General features: G+C 35.9%; 1 protein-coding gene across 1 annotated transcript in view; it reads right to left on the reverse strand.

The window, feature by feature from the left end:
• The window catches only part of TENM1 (teneurin transmembrane protein 1), a 706,272-nt gene that overhangs the window by 494,252 nt on the left and 196,908 nt on the right, over window positions 1-15,112 (reverse strand). Inside the window, exon 4 of the mRNA XM_072956695.1 lies at window positions 1,953-2,193. Within this exon, the coding sequence (XP_072812796.1) occupies window positions 1,953-2,169 (217 nt within the window). The 5' untranslated portion in view covers window positions 2,170-2,193. The remainder of the gene's footprint in view (window positions 1-1,952; window positions 2,194-15,112) is intronic.

Genomic DNA, 15,112 nt, shown 5'->3' on the forward strand with positions numbered 1-15,112 from the left:
TTTAAAAAAATGTTTAAAGGAAAAAAAGAACTAAGTTGGGCATTCAAGACTTTTTGTGGTCTAGTTTCAATGCACCTCACTCTAGTCATATTGAGATTTTCACCATTCCACGCCTTTTCACAGCTTCACACTCTTGCACCTGATAATCTACCCTCTTGGAATGTCCTTTTCCTAGTAAACTCTCATTCAGATGGTAAGCTCTTGATCAAATATCACCTTTCTAAAGTACACTTGATTCCCCTGTGTACTTCCATAGCACCTTATTTATCTATAAAAGCACTTCTTACACTTAATTGTAATGATTTGTTGGATGTCTACTTTCTCTACCACATTAGGAGTTTCCTGCAAACAGAAACTATCATAGTCATCTCCAGCCCCAGCATTTGACTTGAGGCCTGATGCAGAGCAAGTGCTAAATAAAAGCTTACTGAGTAATAATAGGTTATTAAAAGGAAATTAGGATGACATCATAGAAGACAGACTTACTTTCCTCATCTCAAAATTCATTTTGATCACAATGCAGCGATAAAATCTGAGTCTGCCTAGCTCTTTATACTGACTCCATACAAAATGGCTTATACTTTTAGAACAAACTGTCACCAGAAGTGCATTCTTATTTAAATTCACAGCATATTAGGTCAAGCACTCTATACATCAATCCCATAAACCACAAGTCACAGTTTTAAATTCATATTCTATAAAGACAGGCTTATAGAGAAATATTTTAACGGGAACTACACATTTCTTAAAGTATAATAGAGCCCCTCAAAATTCCCATAGGAAAACATCTACCAATTTAGAAATTTAGAGTCATCCTTGTTAGGGAGAAAAATAAAATTCCTTTATCACAAAGTTACAAAGCCTTTAGCTGCATAAATAGGGAAGATTAAAATGAATTACTTGAAAACACAGATACAAAACTTTAACCAAGTATGTTGAGCTAAAAAAATGGGTAATATAGTTAATATAAACATTCAATATATATTTAAATGTTAGTACGAATCTTGAATCTTTGGTTCAATTTAAAGTTTTTCTAATGTAAGATTCATTATGAATTAGAACACAGTAATTTTCAATTGTAATAAATATATTTTATATGGTCTAGGGTGGTGCCTGAGAATTTGCCTTTCTCACAGGTCCATGGGTGATGATGCTGCTGTTGGCCCAGAGTCCATGCTTTGAGAACTGCTGATCCAGATCATTGAATCAATTTTATGAATCTCAACACTGAGTTATTCTTAAGAAAAAAAAAGTAATCTCTGCCAATGTCAGTATCTTTTTTTACTATGTAGTTAAAATAGTGTCTAATACTACTTATCTAATGATTGAAAAGAAATAAGGAAATCATACTTCTATCTAGCTGCTTTCTATTTTGTAGAAACTGTCTTGTCAATCCATAATTGAGAAACAAAGGCTGTCCAAAGGATACGCCCCACATTATGGCTGTGGTAGGAAGGGTTCCAACAAATTCTTACTTTCCCTTAGGACTGTGCTGCACAAGGTTTCAGCATTCTGTCGATGACAGTCTTTCTGGACCTTTGCTTGGTAGTCTCCACTAACCTTTTTAAGGCTCTTTTAGATGCCAAATATTTATTTGAGACTTTCGTCCCATATAGGCAATGGCTTGAAAAGCACTTAGCTGTTTACTTTTCATCTTACTATAAATTATTTATCCTTCAGTCTGTAAATGGCTATTTGTAGGATTAGACAAATTTTGAATGCTCTGATAAGAGGATTGTTGCATCTAAATTCATGCATAATCCGTAAAAAGCACATGTAACCTACAACCTCAGCTGAACTGGCATATGAAACAGATTCACTAAGCATATGTAAGGAGCACAAATTATTAACCAGTTAACATCAGCAAATTTGTTTTTGAAACAGAAGTTTATGCACACAAGCATTCCCTAATGAGAAATAATATCAGCTATAAAAATCCAATAAAAACATACCTTGAGGAGATTTCTCTACTTTTTTCCTCTTCCTACTCTGGCTATTGTAATTCATTCTCAGCTCTTGGTTATACTCATGCAGAGTTTCTCGGGAGTTGTATGATTGTCTTGGTTTTCTTCCATCTTCACTCTCATCAGAAGAACTGGTATAAGCCAGGTCCATTTCATGCTTGACTTTTGACAGAGGTTGGTAGGGTTTGCAGTCTGTTTGCTCCATCTCTGATTAAGCAAGCTCAGTTTCCTGAAAAAAGGAAGAGGAACTCTTTTAATGAAAGCAGTCCTGAAAGAGAGAGGGGAAAACACACGCCTTCTTAGATTTGTCCTTTTGCAAGGAAACGCATCTGGCAGATTTACAATTGGTCCTGATAATACTATCAAAGGAGGGGAGCAAAAGACAAAGGAGATGACACGAAGCTAGCCGGAGGCAATAACAGTACTGTGTTACATGTGAACATTGTCAAGCATTTAGGATTAAGCTGGAAGTAGCAGTATCAGAAAATACTCAAGGTAAAAGAGAGCCAGCTTTCAAAAATACTTGTGTTGGAATGCAAATAAAGGACAGCGTTGTTCTATGGTATGTGTCTGTTTTGAATGTTAAAGACATCGGTTAGATTTCTTTTTAATTACAAGGTTTGAAAGTGGCCAGAAATACAGATATTAACCCAGCATATCCTACATTTGAAATGAAAACTGGTAAGAGAACTACATTCAGAAAAAACATTCTTGCCTCTGGTTTAATATTGCATTTAAGAAAAGGATTCTGAGTTAGAGAGGCTCATGAAATAAAGTGTCCTTAAGGGGGACTGAGCTCTTTGTGTTCATATTGTGACTTTTGCGCCTCAGGCTTGCAGAGCATTTTTAATGAGTTAGGTGGTGGTAAATTTTTGTTCTTCATAGTACCAAGAGGACATAAACAACACTTGTGGTGAGTATACTGGTATAGGAACAGCAGGATCTAAATCGGGTTTAGAAATAGAAATTTTAAACTTCATGATAAATCACTGAAAAAAAACCCCTTCATCACAGAATGCTGAGCTAGGAGCCACTAAGGCTCTTAAGACCAGTAGAGGCATTATTCCCCTTACTTAGCACAGAGAGATTTGAGAAGATCAAAGACCATCTGATATGTCAAAGTCTTCTGAAAAGTTTAAAGCATATAAAAATGTTCTTGTTTTCATCCTTTACATTATTTTATCATCATTTTCATCCACTGTTGCAACTTTGCAACTTGGTCCTTTCATACAATGTTCAAGAAACCTAGCTTGAAACAAAATAGCACTTTATTTTGCAATGAAAATGACGCCTTTATTTTTCTTCAGCTCTTCACCATACTGCATTGTCAAAGAAATCTACAGACGTTTAGATGGTGGCTCCTCTGTCACGTACAGCATCTTACTTTTTGGAATTTCTATTGCACGTATAGCAAACACAAAGAACACTAAAATCACTCAATGAAGCTTATGGATTTGACTGATATTCATTTGATGGCATACAGTGCTTTGAAGTATGAACAAAGTTTCACTAGTCTTATTTCCCTAATCAGATGTTAAGATCAGAGAAGGCAGACTCTGAGTCTTATGCTTCCTTATCTCCCCCATACCACTTAGCACTATTCTAGGCACACACATAGTAGAAATTATTTAACTCCTAAACCTACAGATTCCATAAATGGTCCACAGAGGCACGTAGTTTGGTTTGAACTGATATCAGAGTGGAGCATCTTGGAGAGAAAGCAGATCAAGTAATATAAATTAATATATACTGAGGAGTCAAAAACAATCAAGCTCATGCCATCTCATGGCTGAACATACTGTCTACACACATAAGTCCCCAATCTATAGCTCCAGCATAGGTCCCTCACCTGAACCACGGGCTTGGATACCCAACTGCCTATTCAACATCTCTACTTGGATATCTAAAAGGTATCTCAAACTTACTATGTTCAAAACTAAGCTCCTGATTCCCATCCCTTCCCCAAACTGCTCCTCTCATAATCTTCTCCATCTTGGTAAACGGCAAATCCATTCTTCTGTTTGCTTAGGCCACAGAACTTGAAGCCATCCTTGATTCTAGTCTTTTACATCCTACATACAATCCATCAGTTAATCCCATTGGGGTTACCTTTGAAATGTATCCAGAAACCAACATCTCCCTCACTCCCCACTCCCACACCAGGATTATTGCTATAGCCTCCTAACTCATCTACCGCTTACACTATTGCTCCCTTCCAGCACATTCCCCACACTCCAGCCACAATGAAGCTTTTAAATCTAAATCATATCATGTCTCTCCTTTGCTCAAAAGCAGCAATGACATCCTATTTTCTTTAAAATAAAAGCTGAAATCCTTACAATGACCTACAAGACCCCTACAAGGTCCACCTCTCCCTACCCTAACCTCTCCAAACTCATCCTCTGATATCTCCCCCTGTCTCATGAACCCTAGATGTACTAGTCTTCTTGCTGTTTGGGATTAACACAGCAGAGGTGTGGCCAAAATAATGCTCCCTCCTGAGCCTCAGTTGGTTATGAATTTACACCACTCAAACCTGACACGTTAAACTTAAAAATAAAAAACATCTCACTTCTAATGCCAATGTTGTATTTTGGCTACTGTGATTTATCATGTTAAAGCCACCTGTATTTCTTATGTATGGCAATCTAGACATACTTCTCTCCTTCATTATGTGCATTTGCAACATGAAAGAGAAAGAGATTCCTAATAACCATTTTGAACCAATGTTGAAGTTCTCATCATAGCTATTCACAGCTATAATCAGCTAGGCATGTCACACCTAAGTCAAGGTTACTGAGTGTCCCTTGGAAGCAATCTTCCTTTATATCGCAAATTGGTAAAAACCAAAAAAAATAATAATCCTTCTCTGCCCCCTGCCCCCTGCTCCTTCACCAAAACTTACTAAAATCTGTGCCAGTGGACCCGGATGGCAGAAGATACATTCAGCTCTCTTTAGACACATGATATGGAGGCACCTTGTGCCTAGAGCTGTGAAAGTATATAACTGTGAGATTTACCAAGGTCTTGAGAGACAGAGCTTGACCACACACACAACTAGTTCACTTATTGAAAATAAAAAAGTGGTAAAACCTTAAGAAAAAGATTAATATTCTAAATCCAACAAACTTTGAAAGCATAATAATTCAGAAAAGATGCTGTTCTAAATACTCTAAGGTAAAGAATAGGCTCATATTTGCTTAACTGACTTTTTTTCATTTAATGCCCAACATGGCATCCTGGAGATCCGTTGGCAAGCCAATGTCATTTAGACATAATGATGACAGTGTCAACTCATAGAGAAATCAAATGTACATATAATGCTATTCACATTGAAACAACTTTTTTGGGGGTAGGGATATATAGCTCAGTGGTAGAGCACATACTTAGCATGCACAAGGTCCTGGGTTCAATCCCCACTATCTCCATTAAAAAAAAATTGTCTCTTCATCCATTAAAAAAAAATAACAAAAGCAACAAAATAATTTTTAATTTCTCTTTATTTTGATAATGATAAACTTTTTTTAAAAAAAGCAATTGTGGAGGTAAAATACATGCTGCTATGGAACAAAGTGAAAAACAAAGAAGTCAATTGTCTTTGCTACTGCAGAAGATCCATTCAGATAGATCACAGTATAAATTCAAAATGTCACCACCTGTGGTTTACCCTTGTGTTTTCCACTTTCTACTTGCTAACAAGATAAACTCCAAGGTGACTTCAGAGGAGCTCATGGAAGTTTATGTTTTTTTTTCGTCACCATAAGGCTACAGAGAGACAACCTGGTAAGCGGAACTCACTGGTCTTAGAATGGCGGGATTATCACAATAACAAAAGCAGAAGCAGTCCAGGTAGCAGCTAACTCACAGCAGTCATCATGTATCAGGCCTACCAGTCACTGTTGTAAATGCTTTTCATATCATAACTCCTTTAATTCTTATGGCATCCTATGCAGTAGGTATTAATTTTAGCCCCATTTTATAAAGAAAGCCAAGGAACAGAGCAGTTAAGTGACTTGCCTAAGGTCGCACAGCTAGTAAGCTGTAGAGCTGAGATTTCAATTCATACAATCTGTCTCCAAAGGCCACACTCTTAATCACTATTTCACTTCGTCTTTCAGCAGAATACCTGGAAGAGTGGCCTAAGGTACATCCCTTCCCTCTCTCAGGGTCTCTAGTTTATCCAAATGTAATAGGAGATTAGATTATCTCAAAGAGCTCTTCCAGCTCTAAAATCCCACGATTGTACACAAAATTGAAGGGAAGCTTAGACTGATTAGCCAAAAAAACCCCAACAACCAAAACCAAAACAAAAAAAACCACGGTGGGGATATTCAAAGCCAAGTCTACATTATTTATCATTCCCACCCCCCCACTCCCAACCCTTCCTTTCCTCTCCCTTCCTCCAACCCTTCGAACTCATGCCAATCTATTATAGGGTAGTTAAATTAAAATATTGCTTTTGAATCCGTGTATACACCTATGCACTGGGGATAACCTCCCTTCTTCTTCCTCCAGCTGGTTATTTTCTGTCTACATCTTGCGCTTAATCATATATGATGCCCTCTCAAAATGGAAAACCAGCCTGTCCTGTTTATAAGTTGGGGCTTTCACCAAAAAGGCTCACTCTGCTCCAGAAAGAAAAAAGAAAGAAAGAAAAGAAATGATACAAAGCACATTGCCCAAGGAGAACAGGCCTTCCCAGCACACCAGGCAGAGGAAATGAGGCCACCTAGTACCCGGAGAATAGCTAGCAAAGGGGATAGTACTCTTTGGAATTATTATAGTAACTCTTCCTCAATAAGGACCTTTTACTTTAATGCAAACTAACTGATTTAGAAAGCATTGGGCTTAGGAAATGAATGTGAACTCTTGGCTGATGCTTCTCTCACCTTTCTTTGTTTTCCTTAAAGAAACATTTAAGTAGTGAACTGCTGTGGGGGAAAAAGATTTAAAAGTAACATATAATCACCTGAATCTTTAGAAAATTGAGGGAGGCATCTCCCCCATAAATCTATCTGTCTGTAAGAGTGACTGCTGTCATTCTGGTCCATTTCCTTCCAGTCATTGTATACATATATATTCTTTTCATGTTGTTTCTTTCACTCTAGATGTTTTTTACTTGTTTCTGTACAATTTCTACAACCATCCTTTTTAACAGCAGTGTAGCTGGGTGTACTGTAATTTACACACCCATTTCACTATTATTGGGTATTTACATTCTTCCCTTTACGTTTACAAGTATTATAACTGAAGTCACATAAAGATAACATGAACATCTTCAACATTTTTTATTATTTCCTTAGGGTAGATTCCAAGAAGTTGAATTAATGAGCCAAAAGGTTTGAACATTTTTGTGGCTTTGGGGGACTGTAATGATTTACACTGCTATTAGCAATGTGTGGGAGCACTCTCCTTTCACTATACCCTTGTCAACTTTGAGTATTGTTTTTTAATATCTATTTGAAATGAGTAAATTAAAGGTATCTTCTTTTAGTTTGCATTTCCTTGATTATTAGTGAGGCTGAATATTTTTTCTGCATATGTTCACTAGTTCTGATCCCTCTCTTGAGAACTATTTATGGCTTTTGTGCATTTATTTACTGGGAACCTTAGTGAGTTTTTTTTCCAATTAAACTATATTGATGTAATATGACAAATAAATTAAGCCTTTATAGTATTTGCTGAAATCATCTTTCACAGTGTGTTGTTTGCCCTTTTTATTTTTGTCCTTTTTAGATGAATGAACATTATACTAAGAGGAAAGCATGATCACTGGCTGGACATAAATCAGTTGCTTTAGAAAAATATAACAAACTTGATAAAACCAAGAGTTTTTCTGAAAACAATTTGCATCAAATTCTCCAGCAGCTGTTTGACTGACTTCATTTACTTATACAGCAAATAAACTGTAGTTTGACCGAATTCTACCATTTAAAAAACCCATCTATTTGTGTGTGATGAGAGCCTAGGTAGGTACATAAAGCCTAAAGCACTAGTTTGATCACTAGTTTGCTTTTGTCATGGAATTGGCTAGGTATTGTGGTATCTCATGAATACTACCATAACATTTTAGTAAATAAAAAGGGAAATAAATCATCTTTTTTTTTTTTTCATGAGATAGACAGGCTGAGAATTTTACGTACTCAATATGGGACTTCTTATCCAGGAAATGATAGCTTTTGAAGGAGACTGCCTTTGTGGTACACAGATATTCTATTACATCAAAGAGATAATACTCAACAGTTGAAATGAAATTCTATTTACCACTTTGGTGCACATGAGTTTCTTTAACCTAATTGTTCTATTAGTGCTTTTAAAGTCTTACAATAGAAGGATGAAAGGTCCCTCCTGGAAAAATATTCCTCCAAAACTGATTTGACTCAGTTGTGAGAACAGCTGCACTGGATTTCCTCATAGTGCCTCGGCAGGCTCTTTAGGCCATTTTAAAAGAGAAAAATGGAAGTCATTTAATTCCACAACTAAATAGTGATGATTAATAATCTCACATCTCTTTCTGTGGATGCTCTGGTTTTTTGTTTTTTGTTTTTTGTTTTTTTCCTGGCTGCTTGTGCCTATTTTTTCTCATTAACTTTACATAAAAACTCTAAACATTTTTATAGATACAAATGCTAGATCACATGAGACAGGTGGGGCAAGAGAAGAATTAGTGAACAGAAAAGTTGATGTTCTCACCAGACTCCACAAAAACCTCTAATCTGGAAAACCATTTTAAAAGAAAAATAAACACCTAAAACCCTAGATCAATTATTTTGAACATTTACTCTCATTTAGTATCTCCAGTGCTGCTTAGGGAATTTGGACTCCAAAACTCCTCCGTACACCACACACACACACACACACACAAATTTAGTCAAAGTTCTTGTGGACTAGAACAATATATATCATAATTTTAAAGATTTATTGAGTGTTTTATAATATCCCATTAGATAAATGGCAACAGCTTAGTGCATGTCAAAATATGTGGTTCGTATTTCAAATTCATTGAGGTAGGGACTTTTTTTAAAATTGTGTATAAGTACCTAACACATCTCTATACCTTCGTAATTTGAAAACAGTAATACATCTCTGAGTTGCAGTGACATCTGTCTCCATCACACCATCTCTTTTGGAACTCTAACAACTTCCTAAAGTAATTTCAAATTACTCCTCTCTTACAACTTCTCAGTATCCTTTGTGGTAGATTATGTAAATCAGCTAAACACTTAATATGGGGAACAATCTTCAAGAAAATTGAAGGTAACTCAATGTATAAAAGCCTTTTTACTCTTTTGAGAAGAACAATAGCTGCTTATTTCCCCAAGTAAACAATCATATTCAATTCATTTTTCTTACAACGAAATCCACTAGGGCTTTGTAAATTTCATAGCAATTTTAGCATTAACATACTTATCCAAAATGTAGCATCAAATTTAATATAGTATCTTGAAAAGTAATAGGCTTTAAATATGGTACTGAACAACCAGAGATATCACTTTCTTCCATATTTTGCAAAAAGCAAATATTAATCATAGCTCTCTATTGCCATCCATCTTCTACATTAGTTCAGTGAAATTTGCAGTTTATCAGTAACCTTCTCAAGTTTCATGTAAAACAATTGGGAGCAGAAACATTTTCACTGCTTAATGCTTGAACCTCATTTTCAATTATGTTAAATATTAGGTGGAAAAGGAGCTAATCAAATTAACATATGCTTCAAAGATATAGACTCTTTAGTGACTTAATTGTAGAGGTGAATACAGGGGTTAATAATGATTGCCAGGATTTACACCAAGTATTTTGCTCCTTTGGGCAAACGCTATGTCAAAGGCAGCAGGCTATATTAGAAAGAGCCCTATGAGAGAATCCTAAAATGCAGATTCCAGACACAGCTTTATGACTTTTCTATAAAGTGGGGGAAATACCTAATATCATTAATCCTATGAGCCTCACAGGGCTGTTATGGCTAGTGCATGGAAATAATGATTGAAAGTTTTAAAAAATAAGTACCAGAGGAAAGCCCCTAGCATAAGTTCAAGTTGTCAACTTGACTAAATACTACTACTACTTCTTCTCTTCCTCCTCCTCTTCCTCCTCGTCGTTATTATTGCTATTATTATTATCATTATTATCAGAAGTAAAAGGACTAAAAAGAAGATCCAGGCATTCTTTTAAGCAATTTACATCCATGATTGCATTTAATCATCAAAAATTTAACAGCGAGATATGTTTTCCCCATTTACAGATAAAGAAACAGAGGCACTGAAAGGTTAAGTAATTTCACGAAGGTCACATAGCTAGTGGAGCTAGAATTCAAATCCAAAAGGTCCAGCTCCAGAGCCTGCAGTATTAACCTCTTTGCTATGAGGGTCACCGATTCTTCAAAATAAGATTCAAAGGAAGCTGTTGGAACCAGAATGGGAAACTCAAGCAAAATTTTAGGTTACAGCTTGGAAGGAAACTAAGTGGCTTCTAGATCCTACAGAACATTGGAAAAGTACTGCCTATGTAACAAGGAGAGTGAACTTCATGGACAAGGATGGCATAAAGACGCCCAGGAAAGGAGGAAATCTAAGTGAAAGGGTCCTATGATGCCATGACTGAAACCAATTAAACTATAAAATCGTGGCTGTTCTGCAACGTTATCAGGTGTCAATCTACAACAAAACTTCCCGTGCCTACCACATTTTGCATTTACTAAACACGTCAGATGAAAGAGGGCTAGAACTGACTTGGTGTTGCTGGGTCAATGCGTGATCAGTTTGATACAGACGTCTGCACCATTCCAGGCCACAAGCAAGAAATTTACTAGACTTCCTCAGCCTCCCTACCAACAAATACTCAGTAAGAACATAGCACAGACTGAGCTATAATTTTCACCTTTATGATTCCCTTTTCTTATATCTAAGTTTCCACATTCACCTACAGGGAGTAATACATTGTAATTACAATTGGGTTGCCACCACATAGAGTAGGGTAGACATAATGTAGTAGGAAAGGCATTGAACTTGGAGTCAGAAAGTCTGGGTTTGGGCCCAGCTTGTGTCACTTACTGTATGGCATTGGATACATCAGCTAACCTCCTCTCCTTTTGCATAATAAAAGCTAAATGCCCCTCCTCCCCCAAAGTGCTGGCAGATGACTTCAACGAAATAATACATATGAAAGCCCCATGTAAACTGCAAAACAATTTATAGTTATGATTATTAATTAATGATTTTTGCAACTGTAAATGTATCAATCCTAGGCTATCTATTGTTTTGAAAAACATCTTTCTCTTTTGTTGGTGGCTTATTTACTATTTCTTTTTTAAACTGCTTTATTGCTTTATATAATTTATAAAAAATACAATTCACTCGTTTCAAATGTAAAATTCCATGATTTGAGGTACATTTATAGAGTTGTGAAACCGTCACCACCATCCAATTTTAAAACATTTTCATCATCCTAAAAATACCTACGTCCATTAAGCAGTCACTCCCAATTCAACCTTCCTTCAGCACCTGGCAACTACTAATACACTTTCTGTCTCTATGGATTTGCCTATTCTGGACAGTTTCTATAGATGGAATCACATAATATGTAGTCTTTTGCATCTGGCTTCTTTTACAATGTTTACATAATGTTCTTGTTCATCCACATTGGAGCATGTATCAATATTTCATGTCTTTTTATTTCTGAATATAATCCTTTTTACACATTGTTGTGTTAATTTTGATAATATTTTTGCCCAGGGTATTCTGCTGCCCCTTTCTTTTTCACCTTCCTTTTGGGATTCATATTATGTATATGCTGGTATTCTTCTTTTGGCAGGGGGGAGGTATTCCTAACGTTGCCCGACGTGTCCTCTCCCTGAAGCTCTGTTCATTTTTCTTTGATCATTTTTCTCTATTGTCAGACTGGCTAATTTCTACAGATCAATCTTCAAGTTAACTGATGGTTTCTTTTGCCATCTTGCATGGCAAGATGCTGTTGAGTCCCCCCAGTGAATTTTTCATTTTAATTATTTCCATTTGGTTCTTTTTATAATTTCTGCTTCCTTCCTGAAAATCACTAGTTTGTTCATTTTTATCATACTTTCCATTAAGTCTTTATTCATGGTTTCTTTTTCTTCTTTGAACATATCTATAATACCTGCTTTGAAGTCTTGCCTGTTAATTACAACATCTGGAGATATTCAGAGACAATTTATGTTGACTGATTTCTCTCTCTTTTCTACTGAGTATAGCTCATCCTATTTCTTTGCATATTTAATAATTTTTGTTGCAAACTGGACATTTTAGAAAATACATTATCAACTCTGGATTCTGATCTTTCCCCTAAAGGTAACCATTGCTGATTTTTAAAATTTATTTAGTAAACTGCCTGGGCTGGGTGAACCATGCCACCCAATGATGTGTGGTTGTTGATTTCTCTGGTGGGCATTTTTGCTATATTCTTTTTGTAAGCTTGGTTTACTAAGGGTGAACTCTGTGTCCCTGTAGCTTTGTGGTCAGTCAGTAATTGCAGAGATTGTCCTCAACCACCTCAAACCTGTAAGGGTTCTTTCTTCTGCCAGTGGATCTGTGTGTGAGAAAGGAAACACATGACATTCAAAGCTCATGGCATTTTCAAGTTTGCCACACTTTTCATTTTCCATTGGGCCTTTTGTATGTCTCCTCTGTACAGTGCCTCAGGATTGACGAACAGAGCTGGCTTGAGTTCTCTCAAGTCTCCATTGCCTGCTGCACATGTGCACAGTCTCTGTCAGGAATATGCTTTTCACAAGCTCAAGTTAGTAGAACTGTTGGCCCTCCCCACTGGCCCAACTCCACTGAGATTATCACTTTTACCAACAATGTCACTGGAAATGGGCATCATGCACCTCTCCACATTAAGTGAGCCATCAGCAACCATGGCAGTGCAGCTATAATTCTTAGAGCCGACTCCACCAAGGGCATTGTCCTATGTGTGTGCATATGTGTGCGTGTGTGTGTATGTGTCTAAGGAAGGGGGGAGGGGTGTGTGTGGAGCATGATTAGCCCCAAACCAAAACACCACAGATTGTCACTTTTATTACACAAAGTCCAATAGTTTATTCAAGTACAAGTGCCCTTTGGATTGCTGCAGGCCTTTGGTTGACTTCCAGGGTGCTTAAATGATTGTTTTTGTCAACGTGTACAGCTTTATAGTTTATAGTTGTTTTTTAGGAAGTGGTTTTGTAGATCCTTACTAGCCCTCAGCCAGAAGTCTAACCCAAATCACTGATCTTTTAATGGCAGGACTTCATAGAAACGTTAGACATTAGGGATTTGTGGTTTTCTTGCTTAGTATTTTGAAGACTTAACATAAGAAAAACAATTTTAAATGACTCATTCATAATTTTATATTGAGTATATATTGATATGATAATAACTGGGTATACTGGGTTACGTAAAATACATTATTAAAATTAATTTCACCTGCTTATTTCTTTCTTAATATGGCTCCCAGAATTTAAAAAATACATGTGTGTCCTGCATTACATTTCTATTAAGCAGTACTAGTCTAGATCTAACATCCACTATATAGGAAGCACTTGAGACAGAGAAACATACTAAGTAATGAAAATAGCAAATTCAAGAGTATGAGAAACTTAAAGAAAATGTGATCTAGTTTCCTCAACAAATAAATTGCAAGGAAAAATTTAGTAGCAGGAAGGGAAATATAGGGATTAAAAGAGATTTAAGAGACATAGCTATAAATTGTAATATGTACATCTTATAAGGATCCACATTTGAGCAAAGATATGAAAAAACTATACATACATTTATGAGATAGTCTGATAAATTTGAAAATGTACCACATATCTGATGACAGTAAAGATTTATTGTTTATTTTTAAGGTGCAATATGGTATCATAGTTAGGTTACAGAAGAGTCTTCATACCTTGTAATCATATACTGAAGTCTTATGGATGAAATTATACAATATCTTGGACTTACTTCACAAAAATCTAGGGACACAAGAGGGGCAAATGAGTGAGGTGTAGATAAAGCAAGATTGTCCCTGAGTTGAAAACTACTGAAGTTATGTGATGGCTAATTGTTGAGGTTATTCAATCATGCTCTCTACTTCAATATATGTTTAAAATTTTAGATACTAGAAAATTAAAATAGTTTCAGATAATTTTTAATTATTTGGGAAAACACTAAGATACAATGTGAAATGAAAAAAATAAGATTCAAAACTGAAGTTAAGATGACTTAAAGAAATGGAAAGATATCCCACAGTCTTGGGTTGGAAGACTTAATATTGTTAAAATGGTCATACTACCCAAAGCAATCTATAAATTTAATGTGCGCCCTATCAGATTACCCAGGACATTTTTCACAGAACTAGAACAAATAATCCTAAAATTTATATGGAATCAAAAAAGACCCAGAATTGCCAAAGCATTACTGAAGAGAAAGAAAAAGGCTGGAGGAATAACTCTCCCAGACTTCAGACAATACTATAGAGCTACAGTAATCAAAACAGCATGGTATTGGTACAAAACAGACATACAGATCAATGGAACAGAATAGAGAGCCCAGAAATAAACTCACAAACCTATGATCAATTAATCTTTGACAAAAGAGACAAGAATGTACAATGGAATAAAGACATTCTCTTCATCAAATGGTGTTGGGAAAACTGGACAGCTGCATGTAAATCAATGAAGTTAGAAAACTCCCTCACACCATACACAAAAATAAACTCAAAATGGCTTAAAGACTTAAACATAAGACAAGACACTATAAACCTCCTAGAAGAAAACATAGGTAATACATATTCTGACAAATATCATAGTAATGTTCTCCTAGGGCAGTCTACCCTGGCAATAAAAATAAAAGCAAAAATAAATAAATGGGACCTAATTAAATTACTTACAAGCTTTTGCACAGCAAAGAAAATCATAAGCAAAACAAAATGACAACCTATGAAATGGAAGAAAATATCTGCAAAAGATGAGACTGACAAGGGCTTAATTTCTGTAATATATAAACAGCACATACAACTTAATAATAAAAAAAAACAAAGCACCCAATCTAGAAATGGGCAGAAGACCTAAATGCAAATCAAAACTACAATGAGGTACCACCTCACACCAATCAGAATGGCCATCATTCAAAAGTCCACAGACAATAAAT

The sequence above is a fragment of the Vicugna pacos genome, chromosome X (assembly GCF_048564905.1).
Source record: "Vicugna pacos chromosome X, VicPac4, whole genome shotgun sequence".
In the NCBI taxonomy this organism is placed as follows: Eukaryota; Metazoa; Chordata; class Mammalia; order Artiodactyla; family Camelidae; genus Vicugna; species Vicugna pacos.